Here is a 23,325-nt window from a genome sequence, read left to right on the forward strand (position 1 = left end):
TCGCACAGGTGCCTAACTGTGGTGCCTAGCAGCATACTGAAGTGTCTGCTGGCCTCCAGGCTCACTCCGGCTCCCCTTGGCTCTTCTCTCCCCAAACTGTAACCCTAAATTTCTCCAGCTTGAGGGCTGCCTTCCCCCAGCTTCTCGTGCCTATGTAACCCTGCCATTTCAGCCGTGTGCTCTCTTGGCAACTGCCCCCCCCCACCCTCCCCTCGGTCTCCTTTGCCCACCTCCTGCCTAGTTCAGTCTGCTGGCTATGTTCCACTTACTTTCTCCAGACGCCACTGGCTGTACTTGGCCTCATGTCTAAAATAAAAAGCTTCCTTCCCCTCAGCCACATCTTAGGGTGGTTATGTCCTCAGTTTATAAATCTGGTGCTGAAACCCCGACTTTTATAAAAACAATGTTAACATGGGGGGGGGGGTACATGCATGTCATCCCAGCATTGGGAAACTGAGGCAGAAAGATCAGATTCCAGGCCAGTTTCCAGAGGGCAGACAGGAGCTGGGTTTGCGGGGAGGTTGGCTGGAGAGTAAACCAAGGCAAGGTGGCTGCGGTGCAGGGACCTTCCCTGCCCACACGTCACATCTGGAGCCAGGATGTAAACCCACACTGAGCTGGAGGCATGGCTACCTGCTGTCATGACTAGGCAGGAAAAAGCTGCTCTAAAGGATTGACAACCCAGGTCTTCTTCCCAGGCCTCGGGTTCCCTGCCTGTGAGAGGTGGTGGGCAGCTTGCAGGGCAGTGACCGTAGCTTCTGAGTCTGGGCCTCCAGGGTGGAAGAGCGCAGCAGCAGTGACCAGGAGCCCAATCCTGGGTTACTCTGTAGCACTGGCCAGCCTCTCCACTGGCTCAGTGGGGAAAGGTGCATGCTGCTAAGCTTGAGTGACCTGGGTTTAACCCCTGGCCCCACAAGGTAAAGAAAAGGACCATTCATCCTGCACACAGGTGTGCTGGCAAATGCAGCCACATTCACTCACCACACACACCCATACCCATTTTGACTTTTTTTTTTTTAAAGCCAGGCACAGTGCACACACCTGTAATCCCAGCACTGAGGCAAAGGCAGGTGGATCTCTGAGTTTGATCAGCCTCGTCTACAGAGAACAGCTAACCCTGTCTCGAAAAGAAAACCAACTCTCCCCAAATTATGTGTGTAGGTGTCTTGTCTGCATGTGTGACCCAGCAGTGCCTACTGAGTCCAGAAAAGGGCGTCATGACCCCTGGAACTGGAGTTACAGAGTTGCTTTGCGGTGCCTGGGCCCTGGAAGACCAGGTGCTCTTAGCCACCAAGCCATCTCTTTAACCCTAAGCAATGTAATTTTTAAAAAATGACAAGATGGGAGTGAAAGTCTGAATTGTATTTCCAAATCCAACTGTCTGAAACCTGCTTCCCATGCGGCAGTGAATGCAGAGCATCCGGGAAGGGGACAGGTCTGTTCCGCTCCTCACTGGCCAAGCATAGCTGTTTCATGTGCTGGGGCTCACCTGTGCCTGTCATTTTACTCTTCCTCTGTGGGAAGAGGGGACCCTTGCGCTCTATTCCGTGCGCATCTGGAGTGTGCCGAGTCAGGGTCTCTATGTAGGGTCTAGAACTCCCATGTGGTGACCCTCCTGCTTCATGTCCCAAGCAGACAGGACCATATGTGTGGCTGACACAGACAGCTTGCTATCTGGGTTTTGTTTACCAGGTTTCAGTCTGTTGCTTATTATTTTTGGTTTTTCTTTTTTGGTTTCTTGAGACAGGTCTTTCTGTGTAACCCTGGCTATCCTGGACTCACTCTGTAGACCAGGCTGGCCTCAAACTCACAGCGATCCATCTGCCTCTGCCTCCCAAGTGCTGTATTAAAGGCATGCGCCACCACTGCCCCACCTATTTTTGGTTTTTCAAGACAGGGTCTTTCTGTGTTTCCCTGGCTGTCCTGGACTCGATTTGCAGGCCAGGTTGGCCTCAAACTCAGAGACCCACCTGCCTCTGGCTCCAGTGCCTGACCTGGCTCATTCGGTTGCCTCCCTGGACCATGGAAGCTGAGTGAGAGGAGCACTCTCCTGTAGGAGACACACTGCTACCAAATGGCTCTGAAGTCAAAGTCACAGGGTGTGCTGGACAGTTTTGTGGACTTGACACAAGCTGGGGTCCTCTTGAGAGGGAATGACTCGGTGAGATCGGCCTGTAAGCACGCCTATGGTGCATTTCTTAAATTCATGATTGGTGAGGAAATGCCAAGCAGTGCTGGGTGGGGCCATGCCTGGGCTGGCGGTCCTGGGCTCTGTAAGAAAGCAGGCTGTGTGAGCCATGGGAAGCAAGGCAGTGAGCAGTGCCTCCATGGCCTGCTTCAGCTCCAGCCCCCAGGCTCCTGCCCTGACTGCCCTTGATGATGAATAGCTGTAAGCCAAGTAACCCTTTCCTCCCTGCCTTGCTTTCTGCTCATGGTGCTTCTAGCAGCAACAGAAACCCTGACTAAGACATGGGATATTGTACCTTCTAATGGCTCTTTCCAATCTGTCAAGGGAAACTGAGGACTGAGGTAAAGCCTGAATGGGGAGCCCAGCTGTGTCCACCCACACGTCCTCACCATGGCAGTGGTGAGGACAATCAGGCAGATGCAAACAGGAGATGGGGTGCCAGAATGTGGGGCTCGGCTGGCCACTGTCATGGTCAGAGGTCCTCTAGGACACAACAGAGGAGGTGACACTCCTGAAGGGCCCTGTGCTGCCTGCTGGTCTCTAGGCCGCTCCCAGGGCTCTTCCTGTCCCTCCTTCACGACCCTGCTGCTTAGGGACAGGGAGAAGCTGGTGGAACAACCAGAGCACAGCGATGTCCAGGCCACTGTGCAGCGGGGAGCCCAAGGCAGCTGCTCCTGCTCCACGTGGGGAGCCAGCAGGTGGGACAACGCCCGGCATTCCCTCAGAGGCTGTGTGCTGACAGACCCCTGATCCCAGGACTCCAGAAAACAAAGCAGGAGCTTTTCAGTTCAAGGCCAGCCTGGGTCACAGAATGCACCTATGGAGCTTGGAGAGCCTGGGGGACCTCACTCACATCATGGACAGCAAACAGCCTGTTGTTAGGCCTGAGAGATCTGTCAAAGTCCAGGAGACAGTGTCACGGGTCCTGAAAGACACTTATTTTGGGGACTGGTGACACCATCATCAGGTCTGGGGACATTCTTGAGGGCTGGAGATGTCTAGGGACCCTTGCCATTGGGTTTGGGCTGGTATTCTGTTGTCAGGGGACACACTGTTAGACCTGGGGATACAGGTCATCAGGGCTCAGATACCCACTTCTGGACCTTTAGACACCTGTCAGGCCTAGGTCTGCACTGCCACCTTTCACGCCCTCCTCACTGGACTGACTCAGTTTCACTCTGTGGCTCAATACATTCTGGAAGTGGTAGCAATCCGCCTGCCTCAGTCTCCCTAATGCTGAAATTACAGGCAGGAGCCACTATATGCAATTTATTTTCTGTTCCTCAATACAGAGTATGACATTAACTCAGGCTGGCCTCCAACTCCTAACCCTCCGCCCCCATGGATGCCTCAGTGACTGCAGCATGGGAGCCAGGCCGAGGGTCTGCTCTGCATTTATTGCAAGCACTCAACACCGACAACACCATGACTTCTTAGATCCTCACAAACACAACGTCCAAGTGGTGACATCACAAGTATCTTCTAGGTTTTACCAGGTACCAGAATCAACTTTCACGACGTACATCCAGGAACAGGAGCGTGCCGGAGCCGGGGCAGGCCAGCACAACTTTTGGAATCCATGGCCCGTGTGGGTGTGACCCTGGAACTAGAATGACAGGACAAACACTGTGACAGGGACAAGGCCACACATGAAAATGCATCAGGTGTCCTCCACAGCCCTGGCCACAGAGCAGCTTGGCTAGAGAGCAAGGCGGCCTCAGGAGGGCGAGGATGTCAGGGTGTGTGTGAGGAGGGTCACAGCAGCTTACACTGACTGGTATGAGGTATGTGTTCCCTCTCCCCACCACCCATCCTGTCCCCCAGAAGAGCACCCAAGAATGTCATTCCCAGCTTGGGAGGCATCCTCTAAGAGTCTCAGCTCCCGGAGTGACAGGAGGCTTGGCGCCAGGGCCATCTACACACAATTCTTCAATCATCTTGAAGACCCAATGGACCAGCACAAATGCAAATGCCTGGAGAGAGGCTAGAGATGGTGCTAGAAGCATGCCTGGAGATGTGTGCTCCACTAACAGATGGGAACTCGTCTCACAAGCCCACCATGGACTGGGGTCCCGTTCCAACCCACAGCCAACATGGAAGCTGCTAGAAAATGAAAGAAAAGATCTGAAGAGGAAGATGCAGCCTGAGGTCCCTGACCTGCCATCTCCCACCCTGTAGACTGCAGTGTTCAACGGTTGGATTGTGACTCACTGGCAGTGTAACATCTCCATGGCTACAAAGACCTGTGGGTTGCCAAGACAACAGAAGAGAATAGGGTGGGCCTGGGCTGCAGCAGCTGTGAAGACGGGCACAGTGGGGAACAGAAGGCAGAGCCAAGCACACGCCCGTGAGAGCTGAGCATTACAACAGCAAGATCCTCCAGCTGTGCTCATGGCCGACACCTGACCACCATGTCCCCAGCCCTGACGTCAGCCACTCCAGACACCTGCAGGCATTTCCAATACTCGCCTCTGTGATGGGGAGGCTGGGACCCCAGCAGAGAATCTGTACAGACTAGGGATGGCAGGCATAATCAGAGCTGGGCACAAGAGTGGCTTTAAGACAGCCACCCACTGCAGCCAAGCAGTGCCCCGTCCTTCCAGAGGTTCAGAAAGACACGGTACATGGAAAAAGAGCTGCAGTATCACAGTGCTGGCCTGTGGGAGCCACACACCGTGGACGCCGGAGGTGCACAGACTGGGGTTTCCTCAGAATACACTCCCCAGAGACAGAGACAGGCACATAAGCCTCGGTTGTATTAAACTGTGCTAAGATTTTGAAAAGTCTCTCAAGACAGGGCCCTGCTACACAGCCAGGCTTGCCCTAGGTACCCCTGCCTCAGCCTGCAGAGCTCAGAGACTCTGTAGGAGCTGAGACGCAGGAACTCACAGTGCTCTGGAGCCCGTCTGTGTCCCCAGATAAGCTCGGGAGACACAAGGGGCCAGGGATCGGGGAGGCAGGGCTGTGTGGAGAGCTTGCAGGTGAGCCAGACCCCGGCACTCAGGCTGAGGAGCCACACTGCCAAGAGGAGCAAGATGAAGGACAGGGTGAGAGGCAGGAGAGGCAAGGGTGCCTGAGAGTGGCCGCTGCACTGCGCAGAGTGCCAAGGCCTGGTGGAACCTGACCCAGGGATGTGGAGCTGGCCGAGTACACACCGAGGCTCAGGCTGCAGGCGTCCGGGGCAGGGTGACGGGAAGGGCAAGGCTGCTTCGAGGCTTATCTCTGTCGCCAGTGCTCTGATCTAGTCAGGAAGAGAATGGCTGTTCAGAACTGAGCATGGAGCATGGTGGGAGAGAGGGCCAAGAACCAGGACTGAGGGCTGGAGAGGGCTCGGTGGGTAAAGGTCCTTGCTAAGCCTGAGGACCTGAGTTCAACACACACAGTGGATGGAGAACTGACTCACAAGCTGTCCTCTACCCTCACACAGGCACTCAACACACCTGCTTACACATCACACGGTGAGAGTTAAAAACAACAAAAAAAACAAGAGTTGGGAGGATGAGGCCTGTAGACCCAAGGCCCTCACAAGAACGGCACTGGAGGTCCTCAGAAAGGACTATGTGGGCTGAGCAAGGCCACCAAACATCAAGTCAGTCCTGGCTGTCTAATCCCAATAGGGACTGTCATCTCAGAGAAACCTGGAAGGTGGCCCGCTCCCGTGATAGCATGGAGGGGACATGGAGAGGCTGGGGCCACCAGGCTGCCCCTTTGTGAGGCAGCATCCTCCTCTGCATGCCTGGACAGGAAGAGGGGCACACGGCAGGAAGGGCCCTTCTGCCCCGCTCAGGTTTTCTCTCTGGTGGCATCAGGTGCTGGTCTGGGTCCTGGCACGCACCTATTTGCTGGCCCGCTTGTGTCTGTACATCTGCATCATGCGCTGGCGGAAGACGTCAAATGTGTCTTCTTTCTGCTCGGGGCCGTCAGCTCCAAGGCCCTCCCCTTCTGAGAGAGTCCCCCTGCAGAACAGAGGTGACAGTCAGAACCAGGATCAAGGGTCAACCAGGGTGCACGGGAACATGGGGCAGCCATCCAGAGAGGAAACAAGAGCCCAGGGCTCGGGCATGGTGAGGCCTAGGGCTCTCCCTAGCACAACAGAGAGCTAAGGCGACTAGCTTACAGGAGCACGGCCCTGTGCTTGAGACATTCTTTTATGTAGCCCAAGCTGGCCTGGAACTCCTAGCTTCCCTGCCTCCATCTCCCAGGATCACAGGTGAGCTCCAGGCTGACTGCAGCCAGCTGTGGATCTGGAGCTGAGCACATCAGGGCATCGCATGCAGCGTGTGCTGGCACTGAGGGGCGGAGCATCTGTAATGGCTTCCAGAGACACCTGTGCATAACTACCCAGGACTGCTGCTTAGTTTCAGGGCAAAGAAGCTGTTCAGAGGTCTACACAGGAAGGAGTGTGCCACACCTGAGTGAGCAGCTAATAAAAAACAGGACGTGGCTGTGTACTCTGGTCTAACCCCAACTCAAGGCACCCGAGGTTCCCCCAGCCATGCCGTACACGCTGACAGGCTCTCGGATGCCTTTCCCAAGGGAGCCCAAGCCGTGGCCTTCCTTCCAGCCCATCTTCTGCAGCATCTGGAAGCCCACGTTCTTGTCTGTCAGTTTCTGCTGGGTAAACTCCAGGTCCTTGGGTCTCTGAGGAGAGAGAGGTGGTGGGTGGACTGCATCCCCAGTGCGGTCCTGACCCCAGACGCCTGGTATGGTGAGTTCTGCTCACTCCCAGCTTCCCTGTAACACCCCTGGGGGCAGGATTTCTTGAGGACAGGTCCCTTATCCCAGGGTCAGAACTGGCAACGGCTGTGGGGTGGCATGCTGCTGGCCTGTGCTGAGCCTGTGAGGAAGGTGGGGCCCAGGCTAGAGCAGGAACGACTGGACAGGAGACTTGTAAGGACGAGTGGCCCCCTGACGGCTGGCCTCTTCTGTGAGTGAACCAATGACTGCTCTCCTGTGCACTGCTTACTTTATACTGTCGGGGCTGAATGGGATCTCACTCTCCTGCCCAGGCTGGCCTCAACCCTGAGATCTTGCTGCGCAGCCTCCTGCAGCAGGGATGAGAGGAATGGCTTTGCCTGCCTGCTGTCTTGGGATGGGCTTGTGGTGACGCCAGGGTCAGCCTAGACTCCTGCCTGTAAGGAACTCTCCTGCCTCAGGCTCTGAAGACCTGGAACACAGGTGCACGACCCACACCCAGCCCTGCCAAGTGCCCAAAGCTTCCTGACAAGCAGCAGGCCAGCCATTCCCATGCTGCCTGCAGGGCTGGGGAGGTGTCGCAACGCAGTCACACACACCTTCTTTTTGGCTATGGGGCGCCCCCGAGGCCTGTCATAGGCGATTCGAACTGGTTCATGGACTGGAAGACAAAAGGGAGAGATGTGGCCACATCGAACATTTGCCCCGTATTCTTAGAGACCTGTGTCTGCTGTCCAGGGCAGCAGCTGGCTCTCCTCCTGGCTCTCCCACTCTCAAATATCCTATGTCCGCTGAGCTGGGCTGTGAATGGCTGTGACAGAGCCATCAGCACTGCCAGGGTCAAGGGCGTCACCCAACCCAAGAGCGCTGGCCCTCACGGCTTCCCATGGCGACAGAACACTCTCCTGGTTGCAGACAAGCCACAGCCCCGTTTCTCCCAAGAGGACACCAGAAGGACAGTTCTGAGCACCCTAACTGTCCAACTGAGAACCCAGAGCTCAGGAGAGCACCAAGCTCTCATCATGGAAGTTGCTGAAGACAGTGGCAGGGCTGTCTTGTCTCATTGATGCCCAAGGCACCAAGGTAAGACAGAAGTATGGCTCAGCTACCAAGATACAGGACACAAGGGTCATGGTGGGGTCACTGACCGTCCACTACAGTGCTAAGGACACATACCCAAGGACCGTGCCAAGTGGACATCTCTGCCTCTGAGGTGACAGACATGTCAAACAGAGCCTGCAGGGCCTAGTGATTGCTGTCTTCCCACCTTTGCTATAGGTACACTATAGGTATATCCATCCTCTGAGGACTCAGAAGCTGGGTGTGCCTCAAAGTCAAGGGTGGGAAGTGGCGGGGTGAGCTTCTATCACAGGCCATTAGTGACAGAGCCCAGCAGGTGAGAAGAGGCTCCTTTTAAGGAGGGCAGCTACACTTTCTGGACATGTGGCACTGGCCTGGCTGGACACCCCTGCCAACAATGCACACCAAGGAGAATCTGGTTGTGGTGGCACACTTCCAATTTCCCGCTGTGGGAGCTGGCAGGACAATTACTGTATGAGGCAGCATGGGCTAAACACATATATTCTGTTTCAAAGAAAACCACCACAAACCCCAAAAAGCCATTCAAATCCTAAGTCCTGAGAGAAGAGGACCCTGTGCACTGTGCCAGGCACTTGGGGCCATCTGCACACACGGAAGGCCAGCAGGTGCTAGCAGGAGGCAGGGTGACTGGCTGTGGCTAACACACCCGGAATGGCCACTGGACACTTACACCACACAGCTATGGGTGCTCACCCTTTGACTCCTGGATGAGACAGGCCCTCTTCGGGGCAGGGATCACGCCAACCTTCAGGGACTTGCTGCTGATTCTCTTCCGGGGGAAGCAGCTGCCAGCGGAGGCCTGTGACAGGCCAGGCGTGCTGGCCTGCTCTTCCCTGGACCCCTCTCCAGCAACGCTATCAGTGGGGGAACTGCCCTCAGAGCCTGGACACTTGGCAGCTCCTGCCTGTGGCCTGAGGGTGCGGGTCTCCTCGCCCTCGTCCTCCTCGCTCTCCTCCTCATCTTCCTCTTCTTCTCCAGGCAGCACCTCAGGGCCTGCGAGGGCAGCCTCGTGCTCAGGGTGTCCCTCTTCTGGCTCACTCTTACCCTCCTTGCAGGCTGTGGGGTTCTGCACTGAGTCCCTTGCCTCACCGGTGGACTGGAAGGAGATGGATGGGCACAGTTCCAGCACCTTCTCGCGGTAGAACTTGAAAGCTGAGCTGTTCTGGTCGTGCAGGAACCTGAGGGTGAAATGCACTGCTGAGCGGCAGGATACAAAGCTCTGGCCTGGCCCAGGACAGCGGCCAGGCCTCCCATGACCCTGCTATGGCTTCACAGAGCAGCTAATGTAAGACAGAATGTTCACAACTGGCTGAATCTAATAATCTTCCCTGATGGGACAAGATGACCCTGAAGTTCATCAAGACAGGTTGCTTGGATGCTTGTGCAACATGCAGGGCACACCCCATTCTATGCCTAGCAGCAGCAGCAGCAGCAGCAGCAGCAGCAGCAGCAGCAGCAGCAGCAACAACAACAACAACAACAACAACAACAACAAAGAAAGAAAGAAAAACAACAACAACAACAACAAAGAAAGAAAGAAAGAAAGAAAAAAGAAAAAAAGCCAAAAAGAAAAAGTCTGCTCAGCCAATAAAAACACTTGCTATACACACACAGCTGAGAACTGAGAACTGAGCTCAGTCCCCAGAACCAACAGCCTCACTGTTTCCTCTGACCTCCAAAAATGCCAACAGACTACAACCGCACGGATGTACACACACACACACGTGTAACACACAGAGTAAATAAATGGATGAAGGCTGTGAGAAGAGGACTGAGCAGCAACAGATGCTCACACATAGACTAGAGGGCTCAGAAGCACAGGGGTGTAACCACGGGACCTGCAAGCATGCTAAGAACCAGCTTGTCCTGACCTCAGGATTTGTCCCCCAAGACGCCAACAAGTATCCACACGAGGCCTGTCCTCCTTAATGATGCTGGAGCACAGGGCTGGCACCTCCTCATCCCCCAGCCCCTGTGAAGATGCTCACAGCAGCCACTCTGCAAATGTTCCACATCAATAAGGAGGAGGAGGTGCAGCGGCTGCCGGGACAGCACAGGCAACGCATGGCTGGGTGTGAGCAGCATACGGAGGGAGAAGCCACACAGAAGAGCGCACCTACACGAGTGCCCTGACACAAACATGCAGGAAGTTGGGCTGGGGATGCCCAAAGTGCTGTACAAGTATAAGGACCCAGGTTCAAATCCCCAGAACTTGCATGTAAGCCAGGCATAGTGGCCTGTGCCCACAACTACAGTCCTGGAGGCTGGAGACAGGAGGACGCTTGGGGATCACTGGCCAAATAGCCCAGCCAGATTAGTAAGCTTCAGGTTCACTGAGAGCCCTGTCTCAAAAATGGCAAAGCTGGCTCAGTGATCAAGACCATGTATTCCTCTTGCAGGGGGCCTTGAGGCCAGGCTCGGCATCTCCATCAGGTACCTCACACCAGCCTGCAACTCCAATGTCAGCAGACCCAGCGGTCTCTGCTGGCCTCCATGGGCACTTGTACACATGTAGTTCACATAGATGCACACATGCACACACTTTTTCTTGTTGTTTTGTGAAACAGGGTTTCTCTGTGTAGCTTTGGCTGTCCTGGACTTGCTTTGTAGACCAGGCTGGCCTCAAACTCACAGAGATCCACCTGCCCCCGCCTCCCTAGTGCTGGGATTACAGCTATGCGCCACTTTGCCTAGCTACATATATTTAAAAAAAAAAAAAAAAAAAAAAAAGATAAATCTTCAAATGTCAAATGAATGAAGGCAACTGGGGAAGGACATCCCAGTATCAACTTCTGGCTTGTGTGTCCATACAGACAAGTGTACCAACAGTCATGGGCATACACCACACCCAGGCACAACACATACACAGAAGTTCTGGCAAGTGCAAACTGCCAGTGACAGCGATGAGCACTACCTGGGAGGTGAGCGCTGGCAGAGAGAAGGTGGGAAAGACACACAGGGTGGTGGTCAGCTTGGCTGGTACACGGGAGTTTGGGGGGCCGAGCTGAATGGCTATGGGGCAGCAGCTGGCAAGGGAAAGCGTCTTGCAAGTGTGTGCAGTGCTATCCAATGGAGGACTCAGGCGGAGCAGAGAGGCGAAGGCCGCCAGCCCACCGCTAGGACACACACGCCTCTGTTCACTTCCTGGTTCCAGAGGCCTGCTGTGCCTCTCTGTCTTGGCAGACTGACCACAAATTGAGACCTCAGAAGCCACAAGTCCAAATCAACCATTCCTCCGTTACGTTGTTCAGAGTCCTGAGGTTCCCTTCGTGAACACAGACCACTGTCCAGCACAGTTGGAGGAGAATCGTGGCTGACACTGGAGCCTGGCAGGGGATGAGGAACCAGCCAAGAGGTGGATGCACAGGCGGGGAAAGGAAAGGGGCCTGCAAACATCTGTGTAGGGCAAAGCCAGAGAAGCTGGGCAAGTGCTTGGCACTGGGCTGTGCAAAGGAAAAATGAGATGCACAGACAAGATGGCTCCCTGCTGCTGGGAACGTAAGTGGGAAAGCCTCTTACCTGAAAAATCTCCAGGTGATTTTTTACTTAAGGACAACATGGATTAAAAATGCCAGCTGGGGGCTGGAGAGATGGATCAGCGGTTAAGGGCATTGCCTGCTCTTCCAGAGGTCCTAAGTTCAATTCCCAGCAACCACACAGTGGCTCACAACCATCTATAATGTGATCTGATGCCCTCTTCTGCAGAGAAAGCACTCATATATAATAAATAATAATTTTTTTAATTAAAAAAAAAATGCCAGCTAGGAGAGGTAGTGCTTGCCTTTAATCCCAACACTCAGGAAGCAGAGGCCAGCCTGGTGTAATAGTGAGTTCCAGGGCTATACTGTACAACCTTATCTCAAAACAAAACTCCAACTTCTCCTTTCTAACACCCTACCCCAGGAAAAATTCAAATATGGAGGCCAGAAAGTGGCTCAGTAGATAAAGGCATTGCCTGCCTCCAAGCCTGACAACCTGACTGTGACCCCTGACCCCCATAGTGGAAGAGAGAACAAACCATCCTCTGCCCTTCACAGCTGCACTGTGGCATGCACATAACCACCACAAAGTAAACAAATTTTGTAAAAATAAACAAATTCAACTGGGGCAGGGGGCCATGACTCAGTGGGTATGACGGTTTGCTATGCAGGAGCCCAAGTGCCAGAACAGCGAGGTTTCTTTTCAAACTGTCATCTTCGCCGAATTAGAAAAAAGGCCCAAGTAATGGCCTGCTATGAAGCATCTGCTAGCTCAGGCCCAGGAGATGTACCTGACAGCAGTCCTGACATGTGGGCTCAGAATGGCACACTGGCTCTCCTGGAGCAGGAGGTAGTCTAGGCAGGACAGTCAAGGGCCAGGGCTGAGAAGTGCAGGACACAGCGCGCGCGTGCACACGGCCCAGGCAGCCAGAACAGCACGCTCTGCACCGGACCTGTAAGTTCTTTGAGACACGTAAGCCAGCCTGTCTGCCTTCTGCCCGCCCTGGCTGCTTCCCATCCTCCCCTCTGTGCTTTGGGAAACAGGACCTCCCCTTCCCTACATAGCAAGGATGACCTCGAACTACTGGCTTTCCTGCCTTCACTCTCCAAGTGCTAACAAGACAGGTGTGCTATAACATGTGGCTTATGCAGTCCTGGGGACAGACACTAGGGCTCTTGCACGCCAGGCCAGAAGTCTACTTACTGAGTTCTAGCCCTGGCTCAAACCTCTAAGTTTCCAACCGCACTCCATTGCTGCACCAGAGACAGGCCTCCTGCACCTAGCAAACATTCAATTGCATTTTCAGTCACACAGCTCTCCGACAAGTGGGAAGAAATACAACAGTGCCAGGCTTAGTCCTGGAACACGTGGGTAGGGTGGAGGCTGGGAGGTCTCACATGGCCTCTAGGGGAGCCCAGGAGCATCTCCATCATAGAGGCCTTCCACCACAGGCTAGAGTTCCTTCAGCAGCTGGGGCTGTTCAGGGCCCGTTTCTAGATTTTTCTCAGACAACTTGTGAGGCACATGCACAAATGCTGCTGGAATGCCCAGCCCTCTGTCTTTGTATGAGGGAAGGTGGAAAAGAGGGTGAGGCTTTCCCTACAATCTTTTTTTTTTTTTTTTTTTTTGAGACAGGGTTTCTCTGTGTAGCCTTGGCTGTCCTGGACTCCCTTTGTAGACCAGGCTGGCCTCGAACTCACAGTGATACGCCTGCCTCTGCCTCCCGAGTGCTGGGATTAAAGGCGTGCGCCACCACGCTCGGCTTTTCCCTACAATCTTGGTGATGGCTACTCCCAACAGATGGCAGCTCTGGGCCAGGCACAGCTGACGGTGGAACCCATTCTGCCCCTCACAGCGCATGGCTGGGGTGTGGTAAAGTCCAAGGCACGTACCACAGGTCAGGGTTGTCCGTGCTGTTTTCTATGCTGAACTGCTCAATCTCGGGGCCCACCTGAGCCACAAATCTGGCCAGCTTCTCAGCAGTCTCCATGGTCTTTGCATCCACTACAAAACAAAAAGCAGTGGTTGTGGCTCTCAGACTGATGTAGCTGCACGCCCTTGGCCCCTCCCTGCTCCATGTGACTCTGGAGGCCTCCCTGTTGCAATTAGCAAATAGGCAGACTGTGGCAGAAGCATAAGCCGCCCCATGGACACCTGGACTGGCTTTACGGGAGCAGGTACATGGCTGTTACCCTCCTCACCTCAGCTTACAGCCGCCAGCCTGCTGCTCAGGGATGATGATGATGACCATCACCATCATGAGAGACAAGGACTCACACAGGTGAGGCTGACTGTGAAGTCTGGGTCTTCCTGACTCTACCTTCCAAGAGCTGGGATGACAGGTATGTCCCACAACAGCCAGCTTTGTGTAGCGTGGATGCTGCTAAGATGCTGTAAGCAGGTAGCCGGATGTGGTGGTGCACTCCTGTAATCCCAGAACTTGGGAGGCAGAGGCAGGTGGATCTCTGTGAGTTCGAGGCCAGCCTGGTCTATAGAGTGTGTCCAGAAACCTTGTCTTGAAAAGCCAAAAAAAAAAAAAAAAAAAAGATGCTGTAAGAAACCCAGATAAGATGAAAATGTAGTGGAGGCCAGGCATGAGGACAAGGATGTAGCAGGTCAGTGGCTGGTCAGCTCCAGTTCCAGTGCATGCCAGGCCAACCAGGGCCACAGAATGAGGCACTACCTCAAACAAAATAAGCTCTTGCAGGCCATGGTGGTGCACACCTTTAATCTCAAAATTAGAAGCAGAGCCAGTCTGGTTTACCTAGTGAGTTCCAGAACTACATGGAAAGATCTTGTCTCATACCTCTACAAACACAACCAAAAATAAGCAAAGCAGTTAAGAGGGTGTGTGCAGGTTCTCTGAAAACTGTGTCCTTTTCGACAAGACATTTATCTTGGTGGACTCTGGTACATGTGAGGGTGACAGTGCTATGACGGAGGTTCAGGCCTGAGCGCCTGGCAAGGACTTGGGTAGCACTTTGTCGGCCAGATTATCAGGAGTTGGGGCTCAGGAGGAACATAGAGGACAGTGTGACCATGGTCTATCCTGTCCTGGTTCTTTTAGCTACTTTAGCCTACCATCCGGCCCAGACTGCTTAGCATCTGCCACCTGGACTCTTATCACCTGAAGGGACCCAGATGAGCATGGGACAGGAGGGGGGTGAGCACCTACCATTAGCAGGGGGGCAGGGAAGAGAGGCCGGCAGGGCTTCTGAGTCGTCCTCTGCTGTTGGCTGAGGAGCCTGGCCCAAGGCGCCAGCGCTGGAGGGCTGAGCACAGGCTTTGGCAGGCTCTGGCAGGCAGTCCTGGGCAGCATCACTTGTGTCCTGTGGTGGTGGCTTTACACACAAGAAGCCTGAACCCTGGCGGCCATGGTGTCCCTGCCGAGTGCCCGAGGACAGGGGCGTCTGCTGGGCAGGGGTGGCTTTCTTAGCCTTTAGGCCTCGAGGACCCTGGGAGCGAAGCAGCCGCCTGCGCTGCCACGGGAGGAGTCTGCGCTTCAGGCTCCGCACGGCTTGTGCATACAGCATGGCACGCACCGCGCACTGTGCTGGGGTTGGCCTCCGCTCTACGACGGGCCAGCTGTGGTTCAGCCGCTGTGACTCTGCCAACTTGAGCTTGTAGTACTTATACTCCAGGCTGCTCTCGTCAGACAGAAACCTGGCGAGCAGACACAGGGCAGGGCATTGTGAGAGCAGCACTGGGCTCAGCAAGGCACAGCTGCCCTAACCAAGTCAGAAGCAGCAGGGCACGGTGACGACACCTATGATCCCAGCACTCAGGGAGGCAGAGGCAGGCAGATCTCTGTGAGTTCGAGGCCAGTTTGGTATACAAAATGAGTTCCAGGACAGTCAGGGCTATGCAGAGAAACCCTGTCTCAAAAAAAACAAAAAACAAAAAAACAAAAAAACCCAAACCAACCAAACAAACAAACAAAACAAAAAACCAAGCCAAACAAACAAAAAACAAAGTCAGAAGCTTTGATCTAGCCGGACACAGAGGCTTATCCTTAAGCCTAACACTGGGGACACTGAAGGAGGAGGACAGCAGAGAACTCAAGGCCAGCGGCACAATAGCCCTGGCTGTCCTGGAACTCTATCTGTAGACCAGACTGGCCTTGAACTCATAGAGATCCTCCTGCCCCTGCATCCTGAATGCTGGGATTAAAGGCATGCACCACCACTGTCTGGTGAGCCATTATCTTTTTATTTGTTTTTTGTTTTGAGATAGGGCCTTATTATGTAGCCCCGGCTAGCCTAGAACTCACAATGTAGACCAGGCTGTCCTCAAACTCACAGAGATCCACCAGCCTCTGCTCCCAGTGTGCTTAAAAAGAGTGGTTTTAAAAGTGTGCAAGCAGCCAGGTATGGTGATGCACACCTTTAATCCTAGCAGTCAGGAGGCAGAGGCAGGCAGATCTTTGTGAGTTTGAGGCCAGCCAGGTTTACAAAGAAGAGTTCTAGGACAGCCAAGGATACACAAAGAAATCTGTCTCTAAAAACCAAAAACCCTCAGCACTGGGAAGGCTGAGGCAGGAGATCTCAAGTTCCAGCTCAGCCCAGACTACACAGAGACTCTCAAAATTCAAAGCTGGAGGCAGTGCTTCACTGTTCTGCATGGGGACTGAACACCAGGCTTTAGCACCCAGGGGTCTTGGACCCAGCCCTGTGCTGATAGTGGAGGTAACAATCAAAGAGCCCCTGGAACAGTGACTGAGAGTACCCCAAAGGCCAAGGGAAAAGTTGGCAAAGCCCTACTTCCCTTACAAATGACAAATGATGAGAAAGCCAGCAAGAAAGAGAAGCACAGCCACACAGCTGCGCACACTTCTCTCACCTGCCACCGAGCACTGGAGAGGCTAAATAAAGCAGGACTGCTAGAGTTCAAGGTCAGCTCTACCTACACTGTTAGGTCTGAGCTAGCCTGAGGTACAGTAAGACTCCAGAAAAAATATGTCATATTTATCTACACACACAACTGAGTACGGCTCGGGGCAGATCAGTATGTGAGGCTACCATGGGTTCTATCCCAGCATTGCACTACAGAAAGAGGATGGGGCCACTGTCATATGCAGTGTGTGGTGGCTTGAATAAAAACGGCTCCTGGGACGGGCAGTGGTGACACACGCCTTTAATCTCAGCACTTGGGAGGCAGAGGCAGGTGGATCTCTGTGAGTTCGAGGCCAGCCTCGTCTACAAAGGGAGTCCAAGACAGCCAAGGCTACACAGAGAAACCCTGTCTCAAAAAACAAAACCTACTTTGGCACTACTTAAGAGGCACTACTTAAGAAGGCGTCGCCTGTGGAGGAAGTGTCCCTAGGCGTGGGCTCTAAAGTCAAAAGTCTAAGACAGGCTCAGTGTCTCTTTCCTGCTGCTGCAGATCAGCATATAGAACTCTCGGTTCCTTTTTCAGCACTATATTTACATTCAAGCCACCATGGTTCCTGCCATGATAATAATGGATTAAACCCCTGAAACTGTAAGGCAGCCCCAATAAAACACTTTCTTTTGTAAGAGTTGGCCCGGTTATGTGTCTCTCTCCACAGCAACAGAACAGTGACTAAGACAGAGGCAGCACCACGAGTGGGGTGCTGCTGCAGCAGGCCTCATAACGCTGCTTATTGGCTGAATACAGACTCTGGATTAGGGAAGCAGTTGACACTTTAAGTGGAATTAGTGGGCCGCACTAGCAGAAGCACAGACAGTGTCTGAGAACACTTAGATCACGGTGGCCTGGCTCAGGAGGTCTCAGGGGAGAAGACGGTTAGTGTGTGGCCTAGAGACTGTTCCTGTGATATTGTGGTGAAAAACGTGGGTGCTTTCTGTCCCTGTCCAAAATATCTGCTTGAGGCTAAAGTGAAGAGTTTAATGGCTTTGGGAGAGGAGATTTCAAGCCAGCCTCGTGCTGACTGTGTCGTGTGGCTGTCAGTGGTCACTCTTTCGCAGGTCTGCAATGAAAAGCAGCAGGCTGAGCAGGGCAACACACACACTGTGCAGTCTGAGGAGAAAGGGAGCAGCAGGAAGCACAATGGAGCTAAGTCCCCTGCTCAAGAGGATAAAATGTTTAAAGGGAGTGGGGACCTCAGGGAAAGACCCCACACAGCTAAGTTTCCAACTTGTGAAAAGGAATTAAAGCAAAGCTTAGGGCCTGGTGTGATACTGTACACCTGTAATCCCAGCACGGGGAGGCAGAGGCAGGTGGAGTGCTGAGTCTGAGGTCAGCCTGGTCTACAGATCAAGTTCCAGGACAGCCAACCTTAGGCAACGCGGGAAAGCACCCTGTGACAGGGAGTTAAAGAGGAGCTTAAGCAGGGAGGACACCACCAAACCAGAAAGCTGACACATATGTATCTGAGGGAGAGGGCCATGTCCCAGCCCCAGCAAGCAGAAGAACACGGCAGCTTCAGTAACATGGTTCTGGCTGTAGAGAAAAGGACGTAAGAAAGGGCTTGTGTCACATCCCTCCGTGGCTAGGGAGAGCTGCTGAGGCTAGGTGTGGGAGTTGGGGTGGCCTTGCATGGAGGCCCAGAGACCACTGCCTGAAGCTGGGAAGATGAAGCCTGGATTGTGCTGGAGACACCAAGATGTTAGACATCTCAGAGTCACAGGATAACTGCCAAGGAAAACGGCAGAATGCGTGTGGAAGCAGCTCAAGGGAGACAAGTATGCTGCAGCCAACAACGCTGAAAAGAGCTGGAGGTCTGACGAGCATTTTGAAATCAGACATGGAGACGCAGGGTTTGGAGTCTGCCCAGGTGGTTGTCATTCTTGCTTTGGTCAAGCCTCATGGTTCTGGTGCATTCTCCACTTGAGAACAGCAATCGTGAGCGCATTTCTACATTAAATCTCCTTTCTCATTACCCTGCTTGTCAAGATGGGCACTGCTCCTTCACAGTGGCTCCCCTCAAATCTTAGCTTCCTCACTCAGTGCCTATGTCTGATCTTCCATCTGACCCAGCCCTCCGTCACACACACCGCCAGCTGTGGCTTCTGTCTGCCAGCTCGCGTGGAGACCATCAGCTGCTAGGCTATGCTCAGGATCCCCATCCCTGGATGCCCGTGACCACGTGGTCTCAGCTCCCCTCACCACTCTAAGGCTACCCAGCCCCCTCCCCTGATTGGTACTGGCTGAAACTGGAGGCTTTGCATTTTTCTCTGTTGCAGCTCATGTCAGCTGTGCATCCTGTAAGCACAATGCTTCTATCTGTAAAGCAAGGATGACCACAGACCAACTCAGCAGCAGTGTGGGGCCAACAGTATATTCAGAATACCACTGAGCATGCAGACAGCCACTGGGGCCGGGGCAGGAGGATTCCTTCAGCCCAGAAGTCTGGGTACAGCTTGGGCCACAACATAAGACCCCATCTCTGAGGCTGGAGAGATGGCTCAGTGGTAAGGGCATAGACTGTTCTTCCAGAGGACCTGGGTTCAAATCCCAGCACCCACATGACAGCTCACAACTGTCTATACCTCCAAGATCTGACACTGTCAGAGACATGCAGGCAAAATACCAATGCACATAAAATGAAGGTAAACACACACACACACACACACACACACACACACACACACACACACACACACACCAAAAACAACCAACTCCATCTCCTATAATTAAAAACTAAACAAAATCAAAGGGGCTGGGGAGATGGCTCAGTGGGGAAGAGCACGTCTTGTTCTTATACTAGATTCATTTATGACTCCAATTCCAGGGGATCCAATGCCTCCTTCTGACCTTTCTAGGCACCAGATATGTGGCACACAGACACACGTCTCTCTCTCTCTCTCTCTCTCTCTCTCTCTCTCTCACACACACACACACACACACACACACAAACACACACACACACACGCAAAATACTCTTTAGCCTCTGATTTCGTTTTTTACAGGGTCCTCATCTGTAATCCAGCCTGGTTGCTAGTTTCGACCTTCCTGGTCCCAGGGCTGTGAGACTCCCTTTGTTACCATGTGCCCTTAGGGCACTTGTCTCTTTTCACCCCAGCATAGTCCAGCAGGGAAGGTGAGTGGTATTTAACTGCTCTTGAAAAAAATAAAAAGGGGCTGGAGAAATAGCTTATCTACTTAAGAATACTTGCTGCTCGTCCAGAGGACCCAGGTTCAACTCCTAATTGGCACCTAATGGCAGCACAGAACTATCTCTAACTCCAGTTCCAGGTGATCTGACGCCCCCTTCTGGCCTCCTCAGACACTGCATGAACACGGTACACAGACACATAGGCAGCAAAACACTCATACACATAATATACTTATTTTTTTGTTTTTGAGACAGGGTTTCTCTGTGTAACCTTGGCTGCTCTGGACTCCCTTTGTAGACCAGGCAGGCCTCAGAGATCCACTTGCCTCTGCCTCCTGAGTGCTGGGATTAAAGGTGTGCACCGCCACACCTGGCCTAATGTACTTATCTTTTAAATAAGAACATGTCCTTAAAATTAAATAATTTTAAAAAAGACAAAATAAACATGCTTACCAATAAGCAGGGTCCTGCAGGAGAAGTGTTCTCTCTCTGGGAGTCAGCCTTCCTTGGATGACACGCATGACAAGCTGGTCAATGGTGTCCACCACCCTGTGATCCGCCCGTTGGGGGACTGCTGCAACACACAGAATGGATGTTGTGAAAAACAGTGGGCCACGAAGGCCCGAGGACCAGACAGTGCAATATAAAACGCTAAGGCCATCAGCAACCGGATCCTTCAATCATGGGATACTGGGGTGGAAAAGAGGAAGTCTAGTTGAGATAGAAAGATGTCCCACTTCAGCCATGAGCCAAGAGAGGCACTCAGCTGCACAGAGAGCAGCTGGTAAGCGAAGACCCACAACTGCGGCACACAGCCTGCCTAAAGCCTGACTGCTTCAGTATTAAGCCAGAAAACAGGTGCCTGTGAGCTGCGGCTGCAGGCAGAGGTGCCTTGTGGCCTGTGAGCTTCGGCTGGAGGCAGAGGTGCCTTGTGGCCTGTGAGCTGCGGCTGCAGGCAGAGGTGCCTTGTGGCCTGTGAGCTGCGGCTGCAGGCAGAGGTGCCTTGTGGCCTGTGAGCTGCGGCTGCAGGCAGAGGTGCCTTGTGGCCTGTGAGCTGCGGCTGCAGGCAGAGGTACCTTGTGGCCTGTGGCACAGCTTCTCAGGAGGTCAAGCAGGACCTTCTGACCCCAAGAGTTTGCAAACAGCCTGGGCAACATGGTAACATTCTGTTTCAAAAAACAGCAGGGATGTGAAGGCACACAGCTTTAATCCCGGCACTTGGGACACAGAGGCAGGCAGAGAGTCCCAGACCAGCCTGGTCTAGAGTGAGTTCCAGGACAGCCAGGACTACAACAAGATGATGAACCGGCTCAATGGCTGAGTATGCATAGGACCTAATCTCAAATTTAAAAGCTGGGTGTGCTCTCTGCTCCCCTGTTCCAGAGACAGCCACGTCTTCTCATGCAGTGCCAGCCTCCTTCCTTGACAGGATGGTGAAGGTCAGAGCAAACGGATTTGGCAGCATTGGGCCACTGGTTACCAGGGCTTGCTTCTTATCTGGTGAAGTGGAGACTGTTGCCATCAATGACCCCTCCATTGACCTCCACTACATGGTCTACATGTTCCACTATGACTCTACCCATGGCAAGTTCTGCGGCACAGTCAAGGCTGAGAACAGAAAGCCTGTCATCAACCATCTTCCAGGAGTGAGATCCCGCTAACATCCAATGGGCTGGTGCTGGTGCCGATTATGGTGTGGAGTCTGCTGGTGTCTTCACCACCATGGAGAAGGCCGGGGCCCACTTGAAGGGTGGGGCCAAAAGGGTTACCATCTCCGCCCCTTTTGCCAATGCCTCCATGGGTGTGATGGGTGTGAACCACAAGAAGTGTGACAACTCACTCAAAATTGTCAGCAATGCTTCCTGCACCACCAACTGCTTAGTGCCCCTGGCCATCATCCATGACAACTTTGGCACTGTGGAAGGACTCATGACTGTGGATGGCCCTTCTGGAAAGCTGTGGCGTGATGGCCATGGGGCTGCCCAGAACATCATCCCTGCATCCACTGGTGCTGCCGCGGCTGTGGGCAAGGCCGTCCCAGAGCTGAATGGGAAGCTCATTGATACGCCCTTCTGTGTTCCTACCCCCAACATGTCCGACATAGATCTGACATGCAGACTGGAGAAACCTACCAAGAATGGTGACATCAAAAAGGTGGTAAAGTAGGCATCTGAGGGCCACTGAAGGGCATCCTGGGCTACACTGAGGACCAGGTTGTCTCCTGCGACTTTAACAGAGACTCCCACTCTTCCATCTTTGATGCTGGGGCTGGCATTGCCCTCAATGACACCTTTGTAAAGCTCATTTCCTGGTATGACAGTGAACATGGCTACAGCAACAAGGTTGAGGACCTCATGGCCTACATGGCCTTCAAGGAGTAAGAAGCCCTGGACCACCCACCCCAGCAAGGGCACAAGAGCAAGAGAGAGGCCCTTGGCAGCTGAGGAATCCCTGTTCCAACTCAGCCCCTGACACTGAGCATCTCCCCGCACAGTTCCCATCCTAGACCCCACAATAATGGGAGGGGCCCAGGGAGCCCTACTCTTCTGAGTACCATCAATGAAATTCACTGCCAAAAAAAAAAAAAAACTGGGTGTGACAGTGAGTGCCTGTAATCCCTCTGCTGCAGAGGTGGCAACTACAGCTTGCTAGCCACCAGCCTAATTCCAGATTCAATGAGAGACCCTGTCTCAAGGGAATACAATGGAGAGTGATAGAGCCTCTACATTCACACACACAAAAACCAAACCCAAACAAAATCAACAAAATACCCAAAAAACAAAGAATTAAAAAAGAAAAAACAAACCATCATTGATGGGGCTAAAGAGATGGCTTAGTAGTTGAGAGCATTTACTGCACAAGCCAAGTTCAGATCCCAGCACCCACAGGTAAGCCTGTCACCCAGCACTGTTAGAGGTTGGTCTGATGTATTTTGATGCTAATAACTGCTTGCTGTCTCCTTGACCCACCTTGCCTAAGAGCCTAACCTGTTTGACCAATAAAAGGCCATCACACCTGAGCAGGGCAAATGGGACAGGCATGGCTAGGTTCCCAAGCTTGTAGGGACAGAGAGAATCTTGGGAAGATGGGAGGAGAGGAGAGAAGGAGGCATCCCGTACCCGCCCCACTATGGGAGGTAGTTTAGGGGATTAATGTCTGCCCTGCCCCAGCTTAACTAAGGCTAGTTTAAAATGTAACAGGTGTCTGTGTCTTGACTGATTGCTAGCGGGTTAGAAAATACTACCGTGGGCTGGAGAGATGGCTCAGAGGTTAAGAGCACTGACTGCTCTTCCAAAGGTCCTGAGTTCAATTCCCAGCAACCACATGGTGGCTCAGGACCATCTATAATGTGATCTCATATCCTCTGGCCTGCAGGCAGAGTACTGAGTACTTAATAAAAAAATATAAAGAAAGAAAGAAAGAAAATACTACCATAATAATTACAGGCCTAATAAACAAACATTATTGGGTCTTACTGGTAATTTAACAGCAGCACAGCACCACCTATGCACATGCCAATATATGTGGTATGTGTGCCATGTGTCCAAATGTGGAGGTCAGAGGAGGCTGGCTGTCCTGTCACTCTTTTCCTTATTTCTTGAAGTGGGGTCTCTCATTGAGCCTGGAGCTAGGCTGGCAGCCAGCAAGGCCCAGTGGATGACAAGCCTGTCTCTGGCCCCACAGAACTGGGTTATGGGCATGTCCATAGTTTCACATGGCTGCTGGGATTGCTGAGGTCCTCATGCAAATTTTAGTTAAGTGCTCTTACCACTGAGACATTTCTCCAGCCCTGCGCGCTTCCCCCCCCCCACTTCTCTCTTAA

At 53.1% G+C, this 23,325-nt stretch overlaps 1 protein-coding gene and 1 pseudogene across 7 annotated transcripts in view; one reads left to right on the forward strand and one right to left on the reverse strand.

The window, feature by feature from the left end:
• Positions 1-341: 341 nt before the first annotated feature.
• SUGP2 (SURP and G-patch domain containing 2) overlaps positions 342-23,325 on the reverse strand; it is a 35,536-nt gene continuing 12,552 nt past the window's right edge. For 3 of the 6 annotated variants that reach the window (XM_084759132.1, XM_084759130.1, XM_084759135.1), the window contains exons 4-12: positions 19,956-20,076; positions 14,640-15,127; positions 13,357-13,468; positions 8,678-9,162; positions 7,483-7,544; positions 6,693-6,829; positions 6,024-6,144; positions 5,344-5,429; positions 342-3,794 (exon numbers count right to left, since the gene is read on the reverse strand). In XM_084759132.1, the coding sequence (XP_084615258.1) occupies positions 6,024-6,144; positions 6,693-6,829; positions 7,483-7,544; positions 8,678-9,162; positions 13,357-13,468; positions 14,640-15,127; positions 19,956-20,076 (1,526 nt within the window). In that variant the 3' untranslated portion in view covers positions 342-3,794; positions 5,344-5,429. The remainder of the gene's footprint in view (positions 3,795-5,343; positions 5,430-6,023; positions 6,145-6,692; positions 6,830-7,482; positions 7,545-8,677; positions 9,163-13,356; positions 13,469-14,639; positions 15,128-19,955; positions 20,077-23,325) is intronic. The other 3 variants (XM_084759133.1, XM_084759134.1, XM_084759131.1) reach the window with 3 other exon arrangements.
• Positions 20,085-23,256, forward strand: LOC311584638 (glyceraldehyde-3-phosphate dehydrogenase-like; annotated as a pseudogene). The gene has a single exon. The product of its transcript is annotated as a glyceraldehyde-3-phosphate dehydrogenase-like (transcript).

The sequence above is a fragment of the Acomys minous genome (genome assembly GCF_964271855.1).
Source record: "Acomys minous genome assembly, chromosome: 15".
Taxonomy (NCBI): domain Eukaryota; kingdom Metazoa; phylum Chordata; class Mammalia; order Rodentia; family Muridae; genus Acomys; species Acomys minous.